Raw genomic sequence first — 27,070 nt, 5'->3', positions numbered from 1 at the left:
TACTCAGTCTATAATCCTTCTGCCGACAATCGCTGGATATTGTAACGCATCGTTCGCTGTGATCTTTCCTTCGATACAGTTGACAACCATGATCGAATTTTAGTAACAACGAGGTAGTGATCAGAGTCAATGATCGGTCCTCTGAATGTCCGCACATCGATAACATCCGTGAAATGGCGCCCACTCACCAGATCATGGTCTATCTGATTGCATTTGGGTGTCTCCAGGTGTGCTTTCGGATATTCTTTCGTGCAAAGTAGGTGCTTCTGATGGCCATCCCTCTGGCAGCAGCGAAATTTACTAGCCGAAGGCCGTTGTCATTGGTAGCGTAGTGAAGGCTCTCCCTACCAATTACGGGACGGAAAAAGTCCTCTCTACCGACCTGAGCGTTAGCGTCTCCGATAACAATTTTCACGTTATTCTTTGGGCATTTTTCATAGGCTTTATCAAGACATTCATAAAACGTTTCCTTCACGTCGTCGTCGGATTTATCGTTTGTCGGTGCGTAAACGTTGATTAGGCTGTAATTGAAGTGATATGGAAATGCTAAATATCATCTTCCAAACTTGGACGTACATGTTCATGATGGCATTAGAGGCGAAAGTATAGAATTGATAGTTCCGTTAGGATACGGCAGGCATGAAGAATGTTTTTATAGAAGTCGATTTGAAAGCGAGCGGAGGGCAATATTTGTGATGGCACATATCACACGACCTTCCTTCTGCCAAGCTCCCGTATGAAGGGGGAGGGAAGAATATCAGTGTGGAAGCATGAACATGTACGTCCAAGTTTGGAAGATGATATTTAGCATTTCCATATCATTGTAAATCGTTTAACTTCACGTAGAAGTAACACACACGAAATCATTAATTTAGTGTAATTGAAGAATTTGCCGCGTAGCTATGGAAAATTATGGACGAGAACAGCTTCCCTGGGAAGCTTGCCAGACTGATCAAAGCAACGGTGGATGGTGTGCAAAACTGTGTTAAGATTTCAGGCGAACACTCCAGTTCTTTCGAATCGCGCCGGGGACTAAGACAAGGTGATGGACTTTCGTGCCTGTTGTTCAACATTGCGCTAGAAGGTGTCATGCGGAGAGCCGGATGTAACAGCCGGGGTACGATTTTCAACAGATCCAGTCAATTTATTTGCTTCGCGGATGACATGGACATTGTCGGACGAACATTTGCAAAGGTGGCAGAACTGTACACCCGCCTGAAACGTGAAGCAACAAAAGTTGGACTGGTGGTGAATGCGTCAAAGTCTAAGTACATGCTTGAACTTGGGCGGAACCGAGCGCGACAGGGCCCGCCTGGGAAGCAGTGTTACGATAGACGGGGATACCTTCGAGGTGGTAGAGAAATTCGTCTACCTCAGATCCTTGCTGACGGCTGACAACAACGTTAGTCGTGAAATACGAAGGCGCATCATCTGTGGAAGTCGGGCCTACTACGGGCTCCAGAAGAAACTGCGGTCGAAAACAGATTCGCCACCGCACCAAATGTGTCATGTACAAGACGCTTAAAAGACCGGTTGTCCTCTACGGACGCGAAACATGGACAATGCTCGAGGAGGACTTGCAAGCACTCGGAGTATTCGAGAGACGGGTGCTTAGGACCATCTTTGGCGGTGTGCAAGAAGACGGTGTGTGGCGGCGAAGAATAAACCATGAGCTCGCCCAACTCTACGGCGAACCGAGTATCCAGAAGGTAGCTAAAGCCGGAAGGGTACGATGGGCAGGACATGCTGCAAGAATGCCGGACAGCAACCCTGCAAAGATGGTGTTCGCTTCCGATCCGGCAGGTACGAGACGTCGTGGAGCGCAGCGAGCAGATGGGCAGACCAGGTGCAAAACGACTTGGCAGGCGTGGGGGCGTATCCGAGGATGGAGAGATGCGGCCACCGCATCACTAGCTAACGCGTGTTGAAAATGGATTAGGGCATCATAAATAGCCGTTTTGAATGTCAAAATCATTGCGGCGTACTACAAAACTGAGGTTTTGGGGACGATTGATGCCCCCAGTGGCCCGGTGCTAAGACGGAAATGAGCCCTACGTGTTCCAATAGGACGATAACCCTTTATACATGGAAATTGCGAACCCTCTTAACTTTTTTGTTTGGTCCTTTATTATGTTAACCTTCTGTCTGTGCTCAAAAAAACTTACGTTGTCTGTGCTCTGGGGTCAAATTGACCCCAAATTGAAATTGCTATAACTTGTTTAATGTTTGACCGATTTCTGATTTTTGGGGCTGTTTCGAAAGATAATTTAATCATCTTTCAGGTCGTAACCAAAAATTGACTATTGGTGGGCGGGTGCATCGCGGGGAGGGGTTTTAGTGAACAAGGTTACAAAAACAGTGATTTTTTATGATTATTTTTCTTATATCCGAAAATCCTACCCATTTTGAACTGCACCTTTTCAAAAAGGTTATGCAGGAAGGCGTGTGCTTTGGCATGAGGCGTTGATAAGTTTAGAACTTGGCCGCCAGGTGGTGGTATATTTGAATTCATTATTTTAGACTGCTCAAGATATTCCGATATATAGAATTCTCCTCAGTGTAAATATTCTTATCGCACAAATTTGAAATTTGTTAAAATGGCGTCTTGATCAAAGGTCGGCTGGTGGGAATGGACTGTCTTGTGGCGGAAGTAATAATTGGGAATTTTACAAATAGGAGGCAAATGGGTGATCTTTGGTTACGCATGTAGACCCAAAGGCCTTAATTCCAGAGTTTTCTTGGATGACCTAAAACATAATCTGTGGACACATTCTATTATTTGCAGCATCGCTGGAGCATGTTGAATACAAAGAAAACTGTTGATGAACTCTACCACAACATTCATGTTTGCCAAAAATGCTACAAACCAAAATACATCATATCTCACATGGAACAATATACTCAAATATAACATATCACTAGCGCCGCATCTTTGAAGAAGTGCTCATTATATTGAGCACCACTCTGTAATCCTGGACATCCTGAACAATGTTGCCGAATACAACTTGGGTCTAGGTATGAGGGATCTCAGGCTAAAGCAATAACATGCAAACATGCAAGAATATTGCAAGTACACTAGCGCCGCCTATTTGTAAATTTCTTAATTATTTATTCCGTCACATGACAGTCCATTCCCACCACACTAACTCTGTTAAAGACGTCATCTTTACAAATTTCAAATTTGTGCGATAAGAATATTTACAATAAGGAAAATTCCATACATCGGAATTACCTGAGTAGTCTAAAATAATGAATTCAAATATACCGCCACCTAGTGATCAAGCTCTAAACTAATCAATGCCTCATGCCAAAGCACACGCCTTCCTGCATAATCTTTTTGAAAAGGTGCAGTTCAAAATGGGTAGGATTTTCGGATATAAGAAAAATAATCATGAAAAATCACTGTTTTTGTACCCTTGTTCACTAAAACCCCTCCTCGCGATGCACCCGCCCACCAATAGTCAATTTTTGGTTACGATGATTAGATTATCTTTCGAAATATCCCCAAAAATCCGAAATCGGTCAAACATTAAACATGTTATAGCAAATTTCAATTTGGGGTCAATTCGACCCCAGAGCACAGACAACGTAAGTTTTTTGAAAAAAGTACACTGTAGCACATATTTTTTAAGATTTTTGAAGCGAATTTGCACCTAGGAGACAGATCTCGGCGAGTTTTGCCAAACTACCAAAATTTAGGAGAATCGGTTGAAAACTAAAAAAATGGCGGCCACTCAAAGTCATATTGACCCCAGAGCACAGACAAAAGGTTAAAGTTGTACGAATACAAGGTCCAGCAACGGACTGAAAGTTCAAGAACGTAATACTCAAAATCTGGAACAGGAAATGCCCATGCAGATCGTGCGTGCCGCTTGCGATGGGTTTTAGAAACGTTTAAAGTTCGTGAAGAAGTACAAAATAGAGGTCATTCCAAAAGAAATGATACAAACGTACCTTTTAAACAATACTTCCAATGAAATGCAACTGGGAAAAGAAATAATTTAAACTAAATTTTTAAACATTTTTTGAAAGTGTATTCGAACTTATTGAACACCCTGTACTTGAATGCAGTGTTGGTCATGGGGTCCAAGCAAGGGCGTAGCCAGAGAGGGGCAAGGGGGCGTCGCCCCCCCTTAGATGATGGTAAGATTGAGCGGAAACTGGAATGAATTCCCATAACATGTGCACTTTACAATCCAATCATATTCAGATATAGGTGGTTGAAATTCAAAAGATTCCTAAAAACTTATTAGAATTACCGCCATCGGGGGTGACAATGGGTCTGGGGGGTGAGAATGGGTCATCGCTCTCACCGGCAGCCTGGAGGTCGTAGAGCAAAATCGTTCAAAAAGGTCTCTTATATTTTAGTCTTCTTGCCCTCAGATACATTCAATCCATTCTACAAGCATTCTAAGTAGTTGAAACAGTGACCCATTCTCACCCCATTTGACCCATTGTCACCCCCGACGACGGTATCCAAAATCCATAATACATATGAAAGTTCAAAACAACTCGAAACATTTCGGGGTGACAAATTCTCCTTAAAATCTTTCTCGAAGCTCCCCTGGGAACTTCTTAATTCCTCCGGGAAAATATCCACGAATTCCTTTTGAAAATCGTTCGAAAATCCTTCTCATGTAATTGTAATTCCTTTTTATCCAGAAACCCCTCATTATTTTTTTAGAGAATTCATGAGGAAATTCCTTGAATATTTTTTGTCTCTCCAAGTTTAACTTCTAGACATTTCTTCGGCTATTCTTCCAGGAAAATCTCCAGAATGCATTCGAGAGTTCCTTCAAGAATACATACGGAATTTCCTCCAAAATTCAACCAGAAGTTTCTTCAAAAATTTATGACATTATGACATTATTATCAACAATGTCATCAAGAAAATAGCCAAGAAGTATGGAATTTTATGTCGATTAAAAAACGAATTAACTGTTGCGAGTAAAATACAGTTGTACAAATCAATCATCTCTCCTCACCTGGACTTTTGCGCCTCCATTTTATTTCTGGCCAATGAAACACAAATATCGAGGTTACAGCGTTTGCAAATAAAGTTATGCGCTTGATTTTTGAGATGTAATAGATTCCACTTCCTCCTCCACTTTTTGTTGGACGCTTTACAATGGTTATCAGTGAAGCAAAGAAATCTTGTTTATTTAACTATGGTGTTCATTTTCAAAATAATAAATGGATTTGCTGCCCCTGATATTTCCCGGTGTAATCGAATTGAAAGAGGAAGTGACATTCATAGATATAATACTAGAAACGCGGGATGAAATAAGAACACCTTTATTTTTTGTATGGAGCTTCACAAAATTCATTGTTTTATAAAGGAATAAAACCGTATTCAATTCGATGCCTTTACACATCAAGCGTACAAGGACACTATCACAGTTCAAGAGACTTTGTATTTCACACGTAAAGCTGTTTTTAAACAGTCATATATTTAAGTTTTTGTATTGACTAATTGTGTGTATCTTAGAAGCAAGTTTGTGATAACGGATATCTTTTTCTTTTCTTGAACAATGTAAATGATGTTTTATTTCATTAGGGCGCTTATAGACTATTTTGTTCGCCTCGATGATGATGAGTGGTGTTTTATTTATTGATTTGTATTTTACATTTCTTTTGTGTAGTCTACAAATGTTTGGAGGAATCGCGCGAATACAGGTATAGTGACCAGCTTTTTACGATTTTATGATCAATACTTGAAACATTTGGAACTGTTTGAAGGGATACTATATGAAAAGTAGTGAGCTCTCAGATAGAACAAATTTTATCGAGACTTTTTAGCATTCTACGGAGAGGTAGCTTACAAGTTTTTGAATTTTTCGAGTAAATTAAGAATTGATTGGTACTAAGCGAGAATAGTTTGAGTACGCTTCTTGACGAAACTTTTGGCATCATGCAAGGAGGAGTATCACCTAAGTTTTGCCTTAGCAATCAGGCTCGCTGAACCACACTGATGATGCTTGCAAAAACTCTGTGGTAAATTCAAACTGTTTCTTTTACTAACTTATATTTTTTTGCTGTAGTCAGCGATGTTTGTATATTAATGTTATTTATATCTTTGGAAATAATCGGATCGTTTTATTGTTTGCCAAATCTGATTAAAATTATTCATTATTAATTATCTTAAAAGATAAATCGTCCTGGCTCAAACCTTTGTAGGGGTATGTTGGCGGGACCATCATCATCATCATCATCATCTGAAAATTCTCCGATTTACGCTCCATAATTTTACTCATAAGTCTATAGAAATTCGCTTCGGAAATTCTTCAAGGGAACTTCTTCGAGGCATTTTCTGCCAGGAGCTCTTCCTTTAATTCCTCCGGGATAAAACCACCATAAACTTAATAGCCCGAAAATCCTCTGGATTTCATTACTAGAAATTCTTTTCGCAAAGGTACTTTAGAATTATCCTTTAAAGAATTCCTCTACAAATTTTCTTTCAGAATTTCTCCAGAAGTTCGTCCAAATATTATTTCCCAGGAAAATCTTAGAGTATTTTTGCCGAGAATTCAACTTCAGATATTTCTCCTGGAATTCCCTCAGGAATTACTCAGGAAATTTTTTAAATTATCCTAGAATTTGTTTTCGGACTTCCACTCAGGAATCTGCTCCAGAATTTGTTCTGAGAATTATTTGAGAGTTCCTCCAGAGATTTCTTCAAGACTTGACGCTTGAGAATTCATCCGACAATTTCAATTAGCATCTCAGGAGGAGTTCTGAAGGAACTGCCGGAGGAGCTCCATCAAGAACAGCTCGAAAAAATTCAGGAGGAACTCTAGAAGAATTCCGGAGGAACTCCACAGATACTATCGGAAGAACTTTGCGGAGGAATTTCCATTCAAATTTCTGAAGAAAGCCTAAATTATTTCCTGAAAAAAAGCTGACATGGAGTTCCTGCTTGGAGCTACTGGTGGAATTCCAGAAGGAACTCTCGGAGGAATTCTCCGGAACTTCCGCAGGAAATTCTGAAGAAACTCCAGGAGGAGGGAATTTTCAAAGAACCCCCGGAGGAATTGCCAGTGAAGCTCTCAGATGAATCAACGGAAAAATCATGGAGAAATTCCATCTTATGAACAAATCTAAATCTGGCAAAATCTTTAGTAGGGGTATATAGCTGGACCCATAGTAGGTAATCGTCAGAGAAAGGACATCCCGGAAATTTCACTGAGGGGCTCCCAGAGAGAATTCTCAGGGAGGAGACTTCAGGAACCAGTAATTTCTATACATAAAATTCTAGAAAACTAAATGAATTCAGGAAAAAGCTGAATGAATTCCCAAGAGGAAGTTCTGGAGAATTTCCAGGAAGACATTTTTCAGGAGGAACCCCCCCGTAGGAACTTATGATAGAACTACTGGAGATAATTCTAGGAGGGAAATCACTGGAGAACTCTTGGAGCAACTACTTGAGGTGATGAACTCCTGGAAGAATTCCCGGAGGAGGTTTGGAGAAACTCTGGGAGGATCTGCCAGTGAAAATCTTGATATTTTCAAGAATTTCTTTCCAGGGGATTGCTAGAATTAATCTAGAAACTCATCCGAAAGTTTTACCATTTCAGTACATAATTTCTGTAACATAAAGTATTCGGTCAGAATTCCAGGAGAAATTCTTTGAAATTTTCCACAATGTTGTTGAAGCTTTCAGGAAAAATTTTATGGAAATTACACAAGAAATTTCTAAGATTTTTGCAAAATTCTCAGGAATGTTTACCTGGCAGTTCTGCGGAATTTCCACTGAATGATTCTTAGGAAATTCACGGTAAAATTTTTGAAAAAATTATGAGAAACAACACTGAAGAATTATCGAAGAAGAATTCCCTACAGAACTTATAAAGAGATCGTGGATGATTTCCTTGGGTAAATAATGGAAAAATTTGTGGATTAATTCCAGCGAAATTATTATGGTACGAAATTCCTGAAGACATTGCCAGAAGAAGACACTGAAGGCATTCTTAAAATTCCTGATAGGCTTTGGATAAAATATTCAGAACAATTATCAGAAGGAATTCCTGAAGGGCTTGCATATTGTTTTTGTTTTCTGCCTATTTGCATTAATAAATATTATTTCAAGAGTGGATTTGTTTAGAAATTCAAAAATCATTATTGTTGTTTAATGGCTTGCCTAACTTACGAACGTTGCATTTTGTGCATGAATACATCCACGTTTTGATATGGCGTTGCGTTCTAATACTGAACCTTTGACTTCAACACTTGGCTGCAAAGTACTGTTAATGATCGGACAACCTTTACTGTTGGTTGTGGATTTCGTTTCAAAGTTTTTGGAACTTAGAAGGAAATAGTGCCAAGCACTAATATTCATGTGTTTTCATAAAACCACTATAAAACTACGAATTTGAAGACCCAAAAAGTTGCCCACCTAGCACCCCCTGCTCGAAATCCTGGCTACGCCAATGGGTTCAAGGCTCGGAATTCACGTTCTACGGATCTAGGCCCGGACATTTCATTACATATTTAAAAAATCTTGGGGTTGTGTACAAGACACGACCGCTCGACGAAAACTACATAAAACCACAGACACAGTCTGTGGTAAAACCAGATATAGTAAACATAACAAATCATTCCTCTATATAGAAGAGATGGAACCATCCCACCGATTACAGCAGCCCCTCCCACTCTGCGAACCCAATTCAATAATTGATAATACCCTAAAAAAAGGCAATTACCAAGAATTGAAACACGCTGTATAGGGGATGCATGATGTATCTTCTTACTTCTTATTGGCATTACATCCCCACACTGGGACAAAGCCGCCTCGCAGCTTAGTGTTCATTAAGCATTTCCACAGTTATTAACTACGAGGTTTCTAAGCCAGGTTACCATTTTTGCATTCGTATATCATGAGGCTAGCACGATGATACTTTTATGCCCAGGGAAGTCGAGACAATTTCCAATCCGAAAATTGCCTAGACCGGCACCGGGAATCGAACCCAGCCACCCTCAGCATGGTCTTGCTTTATAGCCGCGCGTCTTACCGCACGGCTAAGGAGGGCCCTACACATGATGTATGAAAGAACTAAAATTTTCAATAGTTTAGCGTTGATAATCAAAAGTTTCAATACTACTGGCAAATTGGTTGAGAATTTGCGAATCGATTGATATGTCAATCTTTAAAATTCAATGAAAGATGAAGGACCTATTAATGCTACAAATCTTACATGATTTCATGACGGTCCTCAATTTGGAAATTTTCATTTTACACCCTGTATCTGAGTCTTCCCCTTAGACATTTACGTTTACGTCAAAAAATGTTATATCCCCATATTCATTTCATTATACAGGTGAACCTTTACAGTACGTACATGCGAAATGAACTTCAATAATTATTACCTAAAGCACTGCTATTCGAATATTCAGGCAAATGATTAAAAAAAAATATTTTATTTTGTTTTTGCCTTTCTCGTATACTAAGTATACGGTAAAGGCTATATGATGGCTCCAAAAACAAACTTTTTATAGAAGGCCCGGAGACCCATAGTGTTATATACCAATCGACTCAGTTCGACGAATCGAGGTGATGTCTGTGTGTGTGTGTGTGTGTGTGTGTGTGTGTGTGTGTGTGTGTGTGTGTGTGTGTGTGTGTGTGTGTGTGTGTGTGTGTGTGTGTGTGTGTGTGTGTGTGTGTGTGTGTGTGTGTGTGTGTGTGTGTGTGTGTGTGTGTGTGTGTGTGTGTGTGTGTGTGTGTGTGTGTGTGTGCAAACTACTCAAAAATGTCACTCATTTTTCGGGCACTTATCCTCAACCGATTTGCTCGCAACAAGTTGCATTCGACGCAGAATCCTGTCCCATTATTTCCTATTTGAAATTGGCCAGATCGAACTATGGGATCAGAAGTTATGGCCAAAATACAAATTCATACGAAAAAATCGCGTAAAAAATGTCACTCATTTTTCGGGAACTTATTCTCAACCGATTTGCTCGCAACAAGTTGCATTCGATGCAGAATCCTGTCCCATTGTTTTCTATTTGAACTTGGCCAGATCGAACTATGGGATGGCCAAAATACAAATTCATACGAAAAATCGCGTAAAAAATGTCACTCATTTTTCGGTCACTTATCCTCAACCGATTTGTTCGCAACAAGTTGCATTCGACGCAGAATCCTGTCCCATTGTTTCCTATTTGAAATTGGCCAGATCGAACTATGAGATCGAAAGTTATGGCCAAAATACAAATTCATACGAAAAAATCGCGTAAAAAATGTCACTCATTTTCGGGCACTTATCCTCAACCGATTTACTCGCAACAAGTTGCATTCGACGCAGAATCCTGTCCCGATTTGCTCGCAACAAGTTGCATTTGACGCAGAATCCTGTCCCATTGTTTCCTATTTGAAATTGGCAAGATCGGACTATGGGATCGAAAGTTAAGGCCAAAATACAAATTCATACGAAAAAATCGCGTAAAAAATGTCACTCATTTTTCGGGCACTTATCCTCAACCGATTCGCTCGCAATAAGTTGCATTCGACGCAGAATCCTGTCCCATTGTTTCCTATTTGAAATTGGCCAGATCGGACTATGGGATCGAAAGTTATGGCCAAAATATAAATTCATACGAAAAAATCGCGTAAAAAATGTCACTCATTTTCCGGGCACTTATTCTCAATCGATTTGCTCACAACAAGTTGCATTCGACGTAAAATCCTGTCCCGTTGTTTCTTATTGATAATTAGCCAGATCGGACTATGGGCTTAGATGTTATGGTTAAATTACTATTTATTGTGAAAAAGAGTTCAAAAAAGTCTAGCTCACTTTCTTAGCACTTAGACTTCATCTATTCGCGCTCGCAACAGATTGCATTCAACGCAGAATCTTGTCCCATTGTTTCTAATAGAAACTTGGCCGGATCGTACAATTGCACAGTGGGCGCAGCAAGCCAAAGACGTGCGTTTTTTTATTTGCGTGCAAACGGTTGATTTTACATAGGTGGTGTCTTCGGAAAAAAATTTTACCAAAAATTAAGCTATCTTTTGGAAGATTAGGGTGACCTAAAAATTCGCCTGTTAGGGTGATTCAAAAAAATTTTTTTTTTCATTTTCGTTCAAAAAAATTGAGCCGCTACAAAAGTGATAGAGCTTGAAAATACAAACAACTTCGTAGAATATACCAACTCTCTAGCTTTTAACGGTAGCGAGTTATGATGAAGTTTTAAAAAATCGTATCTGAAATCAGTTTTTTTCAAGAAAACTTTTTTTCTTGTTGTTTTTCGACATGGACATGTTCTACAAAGTGAACAAGTACATCAAATCACACGTTTTCCTAAAAAATGTGGATATTTCGGAGGTATATTAGAGAAGTTATTCGACTTTTTCATATTATATAATGCAATTTTGCTATGTCCATATCTTTAATTGAGGCAAATAGTGGCAGATCCAACACCAACCATATGAAAGTATAGACATCCAACTACCAAATGCACTCTATTTTATTAGGAGGAATTCGGAGGAAATATTGATTTGACAAACATTACGGTGACTCAAATTAGTATAAAAATATTTTTTTAAATATATTCATGGACTACCCTATTCTTTTATTTAGCTTGAAACACTGATGCTATGTACATATTTGCATCCGAATTGTTAAACGTTTTGTCTTCACAAAAATTATTAGAAAGTTTTTGGAAAAATGAGTGGGGAAATATGTATATCTGAACTGTTTTTCATGCATTTTCTCATTCGTCACCGCAATGAGCTTAATATCGTTCAAACGATTACAATATAGATGGAAATGTGAGCAAAGCATCAGGACTTTGAGAAAAATAAAATCAAGGATTGATATGCCAAATGCATTCTGTTATAATAGAAGCAACTTGGAGAAGCTATTGATTTCATTATATAAAAATGACTCAAGCTTATTTAAACATGCTAAAACACTATTGTTGGGAATAGTCACGACTAAATACTTTTTGAGAGCAGATTCCATTTCGATCAGCTTCAAAGCTGTAACATAATTTATTTATTATTCATTTACATTATGAATTCATAGTCTTAATCTTACATTCTAGTATTATAATCTAGCGGACCTTTTTTCCCAACATACGAGTCACTTTGAATTTCTTCGATGTACTCGACTGTAACTCTTAATGTATACGAAAAAGGTACATAAAAGCAAAAGAAATGTCCAAAGCATGTATAAGAACGATGTTAAACTCATTTATGAGAAAATGTATGAAAAATGTTTAGATATATTTCCCAACACATTAAAAAATGATTTTTTTTTGTATCTTTATTAAGGAGGCTTTCAGCCCTTAGCTGGCTCACCTCCGAAAAAAAGAATTTTGTCCTGTCAAAACGTTTACCAATTTGGATCCAAATATGAATAGAGCATCGAGCGAAATAATTAAAATGATTAAACGGTAGGGTGTTCCATAAATATATTTAAAAAAAAAATATTTTTATACTAATTTGAGTCATCTTAATGTTTGTCAAATCAATATTTCCTCCGAATTCCTCCTAATAAAATAGAGTGCATTTGGTAGTTGGATGTCTATACTTTCATATGGTTGGTGTTTGATCTGCCACTATTTGCCTCAATTAAAGATATGGACATAGTAAAATTGTATTATATAATATGAAAAAGACAAATAACTTCTCCAATATACCTCCGAAATATCCACATTTTTTAGGAAAACGTGTGATTTGATGTACTTGTTCACTTTGTAGAACATGTCCATGTCGAAAAACTATAAGAAAAAAGTTTTCTTGAAAAAATACTGGTTTCAGATACGATTTTTTGAAATTTCATCATAACTCGCTACCGTTAAAAGCTAGAGAGTTGGTATATTCTACGAAGTTGTTTGTATTTTCAAGCTCTATCACTTTTGTAAAGGCTCAATTTTTTTGAACGAAAATGAAAAAAAAAAATTTTGGGTCACCCTAACAGGCGAATTTTTTGGTCACCCTAATCTTTCAAAAGATAGCTTAATTTTTGGTAAAATTTTCTTCCGAAGACACCACCTATGTAAAATCAACCGTTTGCACGCAAATAAAAAAACGCACGTTATTGGCTTGCTGCGCCCACTGTGAATTGGGTCAAAAGTTATGGCGAAAATACAAATTTTAAAACTACTAAATAAAATGCCATTTTTTGCTCTTATGCTCATCCGATTTGTTTGCAACAAATTGCGTTTGGCGAGAATTTTTTTTATGCATATAAACAAATATGAAAAATAAGACCAATCCACATATTAGTGTTATTTTAGATTATTTCAAACCTTTTGAACGAACGAGAAAGGCACCATCACCGCTAGGTGGATTAATCTGGGTTTTTCAGTAAATTTGTAAATTTGAAGAAAACATGGCCATAGACGAACTGTCGAGGTATAAATTGAATCTATATAAATGCTACACAGCTGATTTGACTGAAAATATAAGATCCGGTTGGGAGGGTGCATCAGGGCATCAATATCGTTACAACTGGACAATGAAGTGGTAGCCAATCGGAGTGAAGGAAGGAAAGTATTAGTCGTTGGCGTCTATCACTTTTATCTCCAACAGTTGTAAACCAGTTAACGCGCCCTTTTTCAAATAAGCCATCCCGTGGAAAGCTTGACAAATATTGTAAATTTCATCATTTAATTTGTTGGAAGGAGATTCTCATTTTCCCGTGGGCTACGTGCAAGTGTCTCTGCTTACAGGTCTACCACCCCTATTTTGGCCCTCCATACACTAATATTTTGAATTCAAACTAATATTGAAAGTTGAGCTTACTGTTGAGTGGAACCACATGCACAGCAAAACTTCAGCTAGGATGGTGGCACTCCTATGTACCCTGACCATCACTACGCGATTTACTCGTTTTAAAAATACTCTCAACTATCAATATCAACGGACAAGTACAAAGTATATAGTCATTAAATAAATATACATTTGCCACCGTGTTTTGTTTTGTTTATCTGAAACAAATCATTTTAATCTAAACCTGCTTGTTTTACCACCAATTAACAGTGCATTCATCTGTGTCACATCATAATTTCCCCTCCACAGTCGATCTTATCACATTGATTGTGACAAACCGCGCTAGAAAACAACAAACCCCTATTTGCGCGAACAATTGTTCCACTTAACAATCGCAGACTGAAATGCTCAGCAACGTCGCTTCGCTATGATCTGCGTCCCGCCTGATTGTTCGCGTGCGCATGTTTCACTTTTTTTGGCCTCGTTCCGGAGCGAACTATTCAAGAGCAACCTTTTTCCTGACGAAGAAAATCATTTAAGACACTTTGAGAAAAATGGAACTGATCTGGTTATATGGATATTCATGCACCTTGCCATAACCCCATGGAATTGTGTTCAGTGAAACCAACGAAATAACTCCGTTTTCCTAGCTAAGAGTTGCTTGTTAGTGGAGAATTAGCTGCAACAATGTCGCTAAAATGCTATAATGGCAATTGCGAGTTAGAGGGTATAAGGAAATGAAGATATAAAGTAGCTGCTAACAGTAATGCATACCATTTTTCTGAACATTTATGGCTTGACTCTTATTGCATACCACACATTAATTATTGAGAGCACCCCTTAGTCGCTTACGGAACCGAACTAAAAGAAAACAGAGGTTGCCAATCGTGAATTTCCACGATGTTCATCTTTTATAATGCGCGGGAATTTGTGACCGCTTTACTAAACACATGCAAAATTTACGGGATTTTCAGTTTGTCGAAAAGATTATTTTAAAATCTTGTTGCTGATCATTTTGAAATCTTGAGCAACCCTTATGTGCATTATTAGTGAAAATCACATTAGAGGAAAAAAAACAAATGATCTGTGAAGACCTAAACGTTTGGCAACATCTGATACAATAGAGAGCTCCGCCCACAAAAGCTCAGGTCTATGGAAATAGGCCTGGGAACACAACAACAAACTATGAACCATGATAGCAGTATTATGACCGAAGCTTACCTAGCGTCGTAAAGAAATATGCTTCTGCACTAATTTATGCTGGGAAACAAAACCGGACAATGCCCGAAGGTCGTATCGTAAAATTTGCAAAAGCGCCACTGGTCCGCAATAAACTCACGGGCAACAATATCAGTCCCATGTTACCGCAGGCGCAGGTGGTTCACTTTTCGCATAGCAAATCACTTTCCTCGCCTATGCTGCGGTGGCAATGAACTACTGGCTGGATGAGTTATGAATCTGGACTGGTTTTGCATTCAAATAAACCTTGATATGGAGATTTTTTTCGCTGATGACACGTCTTCTTCTGGTTTTAATAAGCGCTAAGTTGGTACCTACGCTGATATCGCGCAAATCTTAAAAATGCGACAGGTTTCGACGAAATATGCTGAGCGTGATCCCACAGGCGTAGGGTCTTAGTGATAAGTGATTTATCCACATCTTCAAACCTATAAAATGTTCATCAATATGATTTTGCATTGCAGTATATATCGTGCCGCGTTGTTGTGAGCACAGATTCTGCATATGAATCGTGACAATGAAGGTAAGACATTAGAGCAACATAATTAGTACGAAAGAATTATTTCACATGGTCCTCCTATTTTAGATAGCACCGATCGTGCTGTTACTCGGATTGATTGGAGTCTGTCTGGCGGATCCATTTATGCTGCTCGGTGACGTTTTGCGACAGCAAAGGGCACTGGCACGAAACTTCAGGAGATACCAGCGCAACAATCAAGCAATTCTGATGGGAAATGAACCTACGGATACTCACCACAGGTCACATCACGTGGGACGTCACCTAAGGCATCACACGAGACATCACGCCAGAAAGCAGCGTAAGAAGGATTGGAAGACGAACAAGTATATGCGATTGCACTTTTTGGCGTCGCGACTCCATCAGCGGGGGCAGCAACGTCGGCTGCAACGGCTGAGAGATTGGGGAAAGTGGTTTGGATAGGCTGACAACAACTACACCAAAAAGTAGCTATTCTTCAAAGGAATTTATTGTGAGGTATAACGGAGCAAGTACAGACTCGGAGCAAGAGGACACAAGAGGTATTATGCAACTTTGATGAACGATTGTATAGTAAATTGATTTCAACAAGCGCAAATCTCATAATGAAAGCAATTAATAAAAGCTACAACGTTCTTGACGCGCTAATATCATTTTGTAACGTTTACTTGTGCTTACTTGCATCGCCTGTTGTTGTTCTGTTGTATCTTCTGGGATAATTTATTGAACCAGTCCAAAACGAGTAGATTTAAGTAGAAACGTCGAAAAATGAAATGAAAGTGCAAATATAAATTTTACACCAATTTACATGGAACACGCGTTTTTTTTTCATTTATATCTTTGATTCACTTGTTTTGAGTCGACTTAAATGTTTGAAATTTGAATTCAAGTAAATATTGAATTTGTAGTTTCGCAACATTGAGATTCAAACACACCGTGTCTGCCTAAGAGAAAATTTTAAAAATCAGGTCAAGAAAATCAGATTAGTTATACGTAGTTATTCTCTGAAGCACCAGTGGTAACATAAGAACCATCAGGAAGAAAAAGTTGAATAGTAAAGAGTTGATCTAGAATATTTCCTTGAGGCATCACTTTCTTATTATGAACATGTCACAGTATTCTCAGGACATCTTCTTCTTCTTATTATTGGCATTACATCCCCACACTGAGACAGAGCCGCCTCGCAGCTTAATGTTCATTAAGCACTTCCACAGTTATTAACTGCGAAGTTTCTAAGCCAAGTTACCATTTTTGCATTCGTATATCATGAGGCTAACACGATGATACTTTTATGCCCAGGGAAGTCGAAACAATTTCCAATCCGAAAATTGCCTAGACCGGCACCGGGAATCGAACCCAGCCACCCTCAGCATGGTTTTGCTTTGTAGCCGCGCGTCTTACCGCACGGCTAAGGAGGGCCCCATAACATCTACGGTACTCCAAACTGTTCTTGAGCTTAGAACTCAACAAAGTGATCTGTGGGGAATCTGCTATACATTTGAATTGGAATAGCCCCAATGGGACACCATTTCGTTATAATAACCCTGCCACAGTAATCCAAAGACATCTATCGTACTGCAAACTATTATTGAGTACTGATATCGAAGGTCTCTCTAAGCGTTCTAAGAGGTCTTGTTCAAACTTTTGAATTGGAATTGCTCCATAGAACATGACTTTGACTGTTATAAACATGTCACAGTATTCCCAGAATATCAGCGGTACTCCAAACTGTTTTCAGCTCAGAATTTGAAGCTCGGTATGGTCAATAAAGTTATCTACGGGGTCTTAGCCTCTATTTCTGAGTATGTATAGCTTTATCAACCACTATTTCGCTATTTTAAATATGGCATAATATTCCCAAAGCATTAACGATTCTTCAAACGGGAAAGGGCTGTTTGGCCGAATACTGTTCGGTCGAATGCCATTTGACCGAAGGCCACTAGACCGAAAGTTGTTTGGCCGAATATACCATTTGGCCGAGCAGACCATTAGGCCGAATGGGTCATTTGGCCGAATAGGACATTTGGTCGAATAGGATATTTCCCTAGAAGTATACATATTCCACATAGGTTACTGTAACTTATATGTGACCAGATTTAGTCGTAATCAAGTTGCTGCAACCAGATTTGCCTGACTTGTGCTGCTCGGGTTGGCCGAATAGGACATTAGGCAGAAAATGACATTTGGCCGAATTGGACATTTGGCCGAATAGGACGTTTGGCCGAATAGGACATTTGGTCGAATAGGACATTTGGCCGAATAGGACATTTGGCAGAATAGGACATTTGGACGAAAAGGTTATTTGACCGAATAGGTTATTTTAAAACTGAGAAATATGGTGTGAAAAATGTAAAATATGGTGTGAGCAGTAAAAATTAAGAAGTGAGAACCCAAGCAGCGCAAGTCTAATGAAACTGGTTATAGCAACCTAATTGTGACTAAATCGGGTCTCACATATGCTACTGTGATCTATGTACACCATGTGTGCTGCTCGGGAAGTGAGACTTCTCACTTCTCACTGTAAAAAGTAAGAAGCACGAAGTGAGTAGTTAGACATCTCCCTGCACACTTTTCAATGTCAGAAGTCATTTCTCACTATATTATTAATTATTCAGACTAAGGCCGAAGTGGCCTGTGCGGTATATAAGAGTCTTCTCATTTCTGCTCGGTTCATGGCTACACTTCGCCAACCAAATTCTTCTATCGCCTCGATTTCGTCACCACCGATGCAAACTCGCGGTGGGTGGCTCACATTGTCTTCTCTTGAATCTTCCTGTCATGTACTTCGTTTTTGACGTGTCGACGACTAGTCCGATCCGCTTTGCTTCCCTCTTCAGTCTGATGTAGGCTTCCTCCAGCTTATCAATGTTTCGTGCCATAATATCTATGTCGTCGGCGAAGCCAAAAACCTGGACGGACTTATTGAAAATTGTACCACTCGTGTTAATCCCTGCTCTTCTTTGTTTATGAGGTTTCATCACCGCGAGAAACTTATTGATTGATTTTCATTGGCTTTTATGCTCTTCGTATTACCTCTTCCAAAGCGATGTTGAATAGCAGACACGAAAGACCATCACCTTGCGGTAACCCTCTGCGCGTTTCGAAGGGACTCGAGAATGCCCCTGAAACTCGAACTACGCACATCACCCGATCCATCGTCGCTTTGATCAAGCGTGTCAGTTTATCCGAAAATCCGTGTTCGTGCATTAGCTGCCATAGCTAGTACCGATCGATTGTATCATATGTGGCTTTGAAGTCGACGAATAGATGTTGTGTGGGCACGTTGTATTCACGGCATTTCTGCAGTACTTGGCGAATGGCGAACACCTGGTCCGTGGTGGAGCATTCGCCCATAAAATCCGCCTGCTACTGTTCCACGAACTCCCTTGCAATTGGTGCTAGTCGACGGCATAAAATTTGGGAGAGTACCTTGTAGACGATGTTCAGCAATGTGATTGGGCGGTAGTTGATACAATCCAGCTTATCGCCCTTTTTGTAGATGGGACACACAACACCTTCCATCCACTCCTGCGGCAAAACTTCCTCCTCCCGAATCTTGGTAATGACCCAGTGCAGCGTTCTAGCCAGTGCCTCACCACCGTGTTTAAATAGCTCTCCTGGTAGTTGGTCAACTCCAGGGACTTTGTTGTGCTTCAGCCGGCCAATCTCCTCCTGAATTTCCAGGAGATCCAGAGTCGGTAAAACTGCAGTGAGAAGTGAGAAGTGAGTAGTACGATGTGGGTAGTGAGAAGTGAGACGTCTCACGTTTTACACCCTATTTCTCACTTTTCAATTGACCTTTTTGGCCAAATGTCCTATTCGGCCAAATGTCCTATTCAGCCAAATGACCTATTCGACCGAATGACCCGTTCGGCCAAATGACTTTCTGCCAGATGGGTTCGGCGAATAGGTTTCGGCCAAATGACCCTTTCCCGGTTGACCCACTTTTCTTTCGTGGTTAATTTACGTCTAGTACGATTTATCATAACTGCTGATGCAGAGAAAGTGTTCCGGCTGATATGAATTGAAAGCTGTCGCATATGGGTCATTCCGCGCCAAGTGACCGAGAAAAAGTGAAAACTTGCAGGTGAATACTACGAATTCCAACCAAAATAGGTGTATCTACTTACTTTGGGCCTACATTTCGAAAAAAAAATTGATCCGACCGTTTGAGCCGCCCCTCCGGCCAAACACTCCTCCCCGTTTTTGAAGCTACAAAAAACGTTAGTACCGCTTGAAATTTTGTGAAGATTTTACAAAAAAATATTTTAGATGCAAAGCAGTGTTGCCAACTACATTATTTTCATAAAAAAAAATAAAAAATAGCATTTTTCTCGAAATACGTATAATTTTTTTTTTTGATTTCTCAGCGGATTTGAGTTTATCAGGCAATTTCCTGTCAGGAACACTTATCGTTACAAAGTAAAATGAGCAGTTGCTGAGTTATGACGGTTTTAGTTAGGCATAATCGAAGGTTTTCATTCTGCATATCGTTCAATTCGTTCTGTAAAGGTAAACAACTATGATAATGTAGTTTTTTAGTTTTATTCGAATAATTTACAAAAAAAAAAACATATTTTTGCAGCCCATAATGCTTTTGAGGCCAGTGATGCCAGATTTCCACTGAATATGTTTTAAGGGTTTAAAGTTATTTTTGCAATTCCTGATCATAATATCTGGTTTACAGTTCGTCTTTGATTGATAAAACGGCCTACTTTTCCATACCAACGAAATGGGTGATTTAATGACCATTATGCAACTCAAATGGGTTGCATAAATTTCATTATAGCACTCATTTTGGGTGCTGTAATGAAAAACCAACATTAGGACAGTAGTTACATGACTGCATTTTGCTCAATTAGCTCTGCTGGTGGGCTACAAAGATTCAGTTTCAATAGATCTTTAAACGAGGGAAATGCTTTGATTCTATTAACTTCAAGTTTCAAGAGAGAACAAGTTTTGCTCTCGTAAACATCAGTTTGAAGTACTCGTGGATTACACATACACATACTGTATGAGTACCTGCTGCTCCTGCTAAAACGCATTCGGGCGGCCGATGTTCGGCGAATTTGATAAATCCAATTTTGTAAAAAAAAATTTCCTTGAAGAGGGCATATATTTCAGTCAGATTCGCTAGAACCAAACGCTTCTGCTTCTGCACCCGTTTTCCTCCTTCACGCACGTTTTTGTATTCTTTTCTCCCTGAACTTTTTGTACGTTTTCTTGTTGGAGGAGATAACCCCTCTTAAGATTGGGGCAGCACAAAATACCTTTTGTGTCAACGCATTTTTTCATGTTCCTTACTAAGCGTTCTGAACACTGAAATTCGTCTGAAGATAATATACATTTTCGAACCCCATCTTCTTTAATTCCTTAGTACAGAGGTTCCCAAATTTGTGGATATGCTAGTTGGGTCTAGCAGAATCCAATATTGTTTGCGACTCACAAGGTGCAAAATGAATTGATTTTTAGAAATTTAACAAAAAGTGAGTTATATTGAGCGAATCATAATAAATTCATGGGCGTAGCCAAGGGGGGGCAGGGGGGTGGAATAATTGTGGAAATAAAATTGTGGAAAGATTGCACGGGTACTGAAATGAATTCCCTTAAACATGTGTACTTTACGATCCAATCATATACAGAAATAGGTGGTTGAAATTCAAAAGATTCCCAAAACTTATTAGGGCATCCAGGATCCATAATATATGAAAGTTCAAAACAACTCGAAACATTTCGGACTCAAAAATTCTCCTTGAAATCCTTCTAGAAGCTCCTCAGGGAACTTCTGAATTCCTCCGGAAAGTTATCCACAAATTCCTCTGAAAATCGTTCGAAAATCCTTCTCATGTAATTGTAATTCCTCCTTATCTAAAAACCCCCCACTAATTTTTTTCTAGGAAATTCACGAGGAAATTCCTTGAAGATTCTTCTCTCCAAGATTTACTTCTTGATATTTTTTCGGTTATTCTCTCTTCAGGAAAAATCCGGCATTTCCTTCAGGCATGCATTCGAGAGTTCCGTCAAGAATACATACGGAATTTCTTCCCAAAACTCTACCAGAAGTTTCTTCAAAAATTTATGATGGAAATCCTCCGATTAAGCTCCAGAATTTCACTTGTAAATCTATAAGAAATTTCTTCGGACATTCTTCTAGGAACTTCTCCGGGCATTCCTCTCGGAACTCTTCCTTTAATTCCTCCGGGATTACTTCCAGGAAATTTTCCGGGAATACCTCCAAACATTCAATAGCGAAATCATCTAGCATTCAAATCTGGAATTCTTTCCGCAATTACTTCAGAATATTCTTCAAGAAATCCTCTAGAAATATCTTCATGAATTTCTCCTGGAATTCGTCCAAGTTTTTCCCCAGAAATTCTTACAGGTATTTTTTCGGGAGTTTCTTCAGGTACTTCTCTAGGAATTTTCCCGGGAGATTTTCCGCGGAAGTGTACTAGAATTCCTTCCGGACTTCACTCGGAGTTTACTCGGATATCTGCCAAGAGTTCTTCCAGAAATTTCTTCGGAACAATCCGCAGGGATTTTCTTCAGCAATTCATCTGGGAATACTTTCAGGACTTCATCTGGGAATTTCTGCATTAATTCCTCCTGGTATTTTTCTGGGAATTCCTTCAGATATTTTTTCGGAAATTCCTTTAGGAACTTCTCTAAGAATTGTTTCAGGACTTCCATGTGGGAATTCCTCCGGAATTGCTTGTGGGGGTTCCTCCGGGAGTTCTTCCTGGAGTTTTTCCAAGAAATTCTCCGGTAATACCTCCAGGAACTTTACAGGGAATTCCTGGACGATAGTTGGCAGGAATTTCACGGGAAATGGGATTTCGGAAGTTCCTTCAGAAATATTTTTTCTCTTCCTCTAGGGTATTCCACGGATATTCCTCTGAAGTTCCACCAGTAGTTCCTTCGGGAATTTAATCAGGCTTTCTTCCAGGAATTCATTTAGAATTTCTTTAGGCATTTATCTACAAATTCCTCCAGAAGTTCCTCGGAGAATTTCTCTGGGAGTTTCTCCTGAAATTCTTACGGAAGTTCATTTGGGAGTGCATCCTAGAATTCTTACGAGAGTTCCACCAGGATTTCCTCCGGAAATTCTTCCTGTAGTTCTTCAATAAATTCCTCCAGAAGTTCCACCGGCAGTTCCTCCGAGAATTCCTCTGATAATTTCTCCGGAAATTCCTATAAAAAAATCCCCCGGGAGTTCCTCCGGAAATTACTCTGGGAGCTCCTCCGGGAGTTCCTTTTCAGAGAAACACCCGGAGAAACCGCCGGTGAAACTCCCGGAGGAAGTCTCGTAGAAACTGCTAGTGGATCTCTCGAAGGAGTTCCCAAAGGAACTGCCGGAGGAGCTCCCGTAAGAACTCCCGGAGGAATTTCAGCAGGAAGAATTCCTAGAGGACCTCCCGGATGAGCTCCCAGAGAAACTATCGGAAGAACTTCTGGAGGAATTTCCAGCTTAATTTCTGAAGAAAGCCTAAATGATTTCCTGAAAAAAAGCCTGAATAATTTCCTGGAATAGCTTCTGGTGGAACTCCCGGAGGAATTTCCGGAGAAACTCCCGGATGAATTGCTGGTGGAACTCTCGAAGGAATTTTCTGGAAGAATTTCTGAAGAAACTCCCGGGAGAATTTTCAAAGGAACCCCGGGGAAACTACCAGAAGCATTCTCGGAAACAAGAGAATTCATCTTATAGACAAATCTCGTTTAGTTGAAACCTTTGTTGGGGTTTGTAGCTGGACCATCATCATCATTAGAGGACCTTCCGGAGAATTCCCGGAAATTCTCAGAGGAGTTTCTGGAAATCTATATAAATTCCTGAAGAAGCCTAAATTAATTCCAATTCTGCCGAAATTCCCGGAAGAATTTTCAGAGGAACTGCCGATAGAACTACCGGAATTATTTCTCGAAGGAAATCCTAGAGAAATTGAAAATGCCGGTGGAACTCCTGGAAGAATTCCAGGAAGAATTTTCGGAGAAACTCCTGGAGGATCTCCCAGTGGAAATCTTGAAGTTTCCACCGGAATTCTTTCAGGATTTCCTTGCGAATTTATTTAGGAATTCCTGGAGAAATTCTTTGAAATTTTCACAAGAAATTATTCGAAACAATTCACGGAAAATTTTATGGAATTTACACAAGAAATTCGAAGATTTTTCGTGAAATTCTCAGGAATGTTTACTGGCAATTCTGCGGAATTTCCACGAAATATTCTTATTCTTAAAAATTATGGGAAACAGCACGAAATTATTTGAATTATTGCAGAGAATTCTGCAGAACTTATAAAGAAGTTCGTGAAGATTTTCTTGGAGTAAATAATGGTGGAATTTTCGGATCAATTCCTGGCAAAATTTATAGTGGAATTCCTTGAAGACACTGCCGAATAAGTTGCTTGAGGCATTCCTAAAGAATACCTGATAAAATTTCGGATAGATTTCCAGGAGCAATTGTCGAAGGAATTCCTGGAGAAAGCTTGCATATTGATTTTTCTGCCTATTTTATAATAAATATTATTTCAGAGAGGATTTGTTTAGAAATTCAGATGTATGGTTCTAGTTTTCTTAAACTTATGGAAGAATGCATAAGACAAGACTTATGGAAGAATGCATGATTTTTATAATAATTGTTATAGCCGATTTTATATTCTTTCTGAATACTAAGCTCGTTAATATTTTTCTCACTTTAATTAAAAATATCTGATGAGCAATAAATCACGCATTTTTAAATCCATTATTGTTTTAATCTTTATTGTTTCGATTTGGTTTCATGTGTTAATATTCATGTGTTTTTATAAAACTACTATAAAACTACGATTCAGAAAAAAGTTGGCCCCCCCCCTTCTCGAAATCCTGGCTACGCCCATGAATAAATTACTTTATATTCCTTCATTGATTGGATTTGGATTAGTTTTAGATTGGATTGGATTTAGATTTGGATTGAATTTCAAACGATTTTGATTAGTTTTGTATTGGATTGAATTTGGATAGGGTTTGGATCAGCTTTTGGATTGGATTAGATTTGGATCTGAATTGGATCAGATTTTGATTGGATTTAGATTGGATCAGATTTAGATTGAATTTAAATCTGATTTAAATTGGATTTCTATATGATTTGACTAGATTCTGATTTGCTTTGGTTTGAATTTGGTTTAGATACGGATTGGATTTCGAATATATTTTTCAATTGAATTTTTATTGTTTTTGGATTGGACATGGATTTTGACGACCAGCACAGTTCAGCATTCATATTTTCACCTGTTTTGGATACCTAAAGAAGGCTATTTACTTCTAAAAATGTGTTGTTCTTTAGTCATTCGTTTATTAGTATTCCAAATCTAATCATTACTTATAAGAATCAAATCTAAAAGCTGGTATACATTTTTAGGACAAAAAAGGGACTCAAGTATGAATCAAGAGTTGTCTTTCGCGGCACATCGATGATTATCCCGCTACTGCCCTGGGGGTCGATAAGTGTTTTCAACAGGAAATTGCCTGATAAACTCAAATCCGCTAAAAAAAAAAAAAATATGCGTATTTTGATAAAAATGCAATTTTTTATTTTTTTAAGAAAAATAATGTAGTTGGCAACACTGCTTTGCATCTGAAATATTTTTTGTAAAATCTTCACAAAATTTCAAGCGGAAAACTGGTACTGACGTTTTTTTAGCTTTATTATTGGCGGAGATATCGATTATTGAAAATGGCATGTTTTTAAAAATCTTCAAAAACAGAGTGGAGTGTTTGGTCGGAGGGGCGGCTCAAACAGTCGGATCAAATGCTTTTTCGAAATATGGGCCCAAAGTAAGTAGATACACCTGATTTGGTTTGAATTCATAGTATTCACCTGCAAGTTTTCACTTTTTCTCGGTCACTTGGCGCGGAATGACCCAAATAAGATTTACTAAAGCTGCCATATTCCAGCAACGGCGCATTTTACTCCGTAGGCTGTGTGATTGCCGACATGCCATGGACCGAGCTGCATAGAAACGACGTTTATGCAATGCAAAGGCCACTCCGGCCTTAGTCTGAATAAATAAATCTCTTATATAATAATAATAAAATATTTTTTTTTTTTGAATTTCCTTTGAGGCAATATAACTCACGAATAATCTGACCGATTTGCAAGATTTTCTCACCAATCGATTCGTCTTGGGATCAGATATTATATATAAAAAGATAGAACATTTAGCTGGGAAAGTTGAACAATTGTAAAAATAATACGTTTTTGTTCTGAAGTAAACCATCAAGCTCAATCGATCTAGAGTGCGACGCTGCAATCGACTGAACGATTGACAGTTTGGATAAAAATTAACAACCCGAGCAAGATCGGGCAGGTTTGACTAGTCTATATACATAAAAATGAATTTCTGTCTTTCTGAACCTTATAGACTCCGAAACTACTGAGCCGATCGGCGTGAAAATTTGTATGCAGAGGTTTTTGGGGCCGGGGAAGGTTCTTAAGATGGTTCGACATCCCTCCCTTCTTTGGAAAGGGGGGTTCCCATACAAATGAAACAGAAATTTCTGCATAACTCGGAAACTAAGCAGAGAATTAATCACTTTTAGGCGAAACAAAGTTCGTCGGGTCTGCTAGTAAATAATAACTTTGCCCAGCACCAAGACGCAATTATCTGTGAAATCATGATTTTTTTCGAGATTTCAATTTTGTATTTTTTGATTTCCCTAATATTTCGCATATACAATGACACGTCAAGAGTGACGCATATTTTAACGCAACATGTTAGAGTACAAAGGTAAGCATGCTGAGACCGTAGAGTATCGTCTCAGTTCAGCTTGTACGAAAATAGTAGTGACGACACATGTTTACGTTCAAACTGAATGTTTACATACGTGCTGAGCCTGCCTTTTTTTGTATACCGTGAAAAGCATCCTATGATTGAATCAAAACTAATAAAGAGATCATAGTAAACCTGATTACTTGTTGCTACATATTAACTGTTGGGTGTGATATCTTTTTATAACTGGCTCCATCCATATACTCCGACCAAATCCTGTAATTCAGGTAACCAACTCCATCGGAAAGAAAAGCTATGTTTCCTAGAAAATATTCCCATTCATTTGCTTTTGCATTGTTTTTAATTTAAATTAAAATGTTGGTGCAATCTTGATGAAATTATAACATGTAAAGAAAAACCCGGATTAATCCACCTAGCGGTGATGGTGCCTTTCTCGTTTTTTTTCGAGTGAGTAATTTCTACGCACTTTTGGTGAAAAAAAGCATGTTGGCCATAACTTCTGAGGCTATAGTCCGATCCGGCCAATTTTCAACAGGAAACAATTAAACCGGATTCTGCATCGAATGCAACTTGTTGTGAGCAAATCGGCTGAGGGTGAGTGCCTAAAATGAGTGAGATTTTGAAAAATGTTTTTTGGCCATCCTCCGAATCCCATGGTCTGATTCCGATTCATACACACACACATACACACACACGCACACACAGACATCACCTCAATTCGTCGAGCTGAGTCGATCGGTATATAACACTATGGGTCTCCGGGACTCCTACAAAAAGTTCGTTTTTGGAGCGAACATAGAGCCTTTATGTATACTTTGTATACGAGAAAGGCAAAAAGGCAAAAAAATAAACTTTGGCCAT

General features: G+C 38.8%; 2 protein-coding genes across 5 annotated transcripts in view; one reads left to right on the top strand and one right to left on the bottom strand.

The window, feature by feature from the left end:
• Positions 1-27,070, bottom strand: part of LOC134222430 (putative leucine-rich repeat-containing protein DDB_G0290503) — a 635,851-nt gene that overhangs the window by 263,681 nt on the left and 345,100 nt on the right. The window lies entirely within an intron of this gene.
• On the top strand, positions 15,426-15,929 carry LOC134225272 (uncharacterized). Its single transcript, XM_062705214.1, has 2 exons — positions 15,426-15,473; positions 15,537-15,929. The coding sequence occupies exons 1-2, from the start codon at positions 15,468-15,470 to the stop codon at positions 15,888-15,890; spliced, it is 360 nt and encodes a 119-aa protein (XP_062561198.1). The 5' UTR covers positions 15,426-15,467; the 3' UTR covers positions 15,891-15,929.

This window comes from Armigeres subalbatus, chromosome 3, assembly GCF_024139115.2.
Source record: "Armigeres subalbatus isolate Guangzhou_Male chromosome 3, GZ_Asu_2, whole genome shotgun sequence".
Taxonomy (NCBI): Eukaryota; Metazoa; Arthropoda; class Insecta; order Diptera; family Culicidae; genus Armigeres; species Armigeres subalbatus.
The sequence above is the reverse complement of the archived record's forward strand: the minus strand, read 5'-3'. Positions and strand labels throughout refer to the sequence as shown.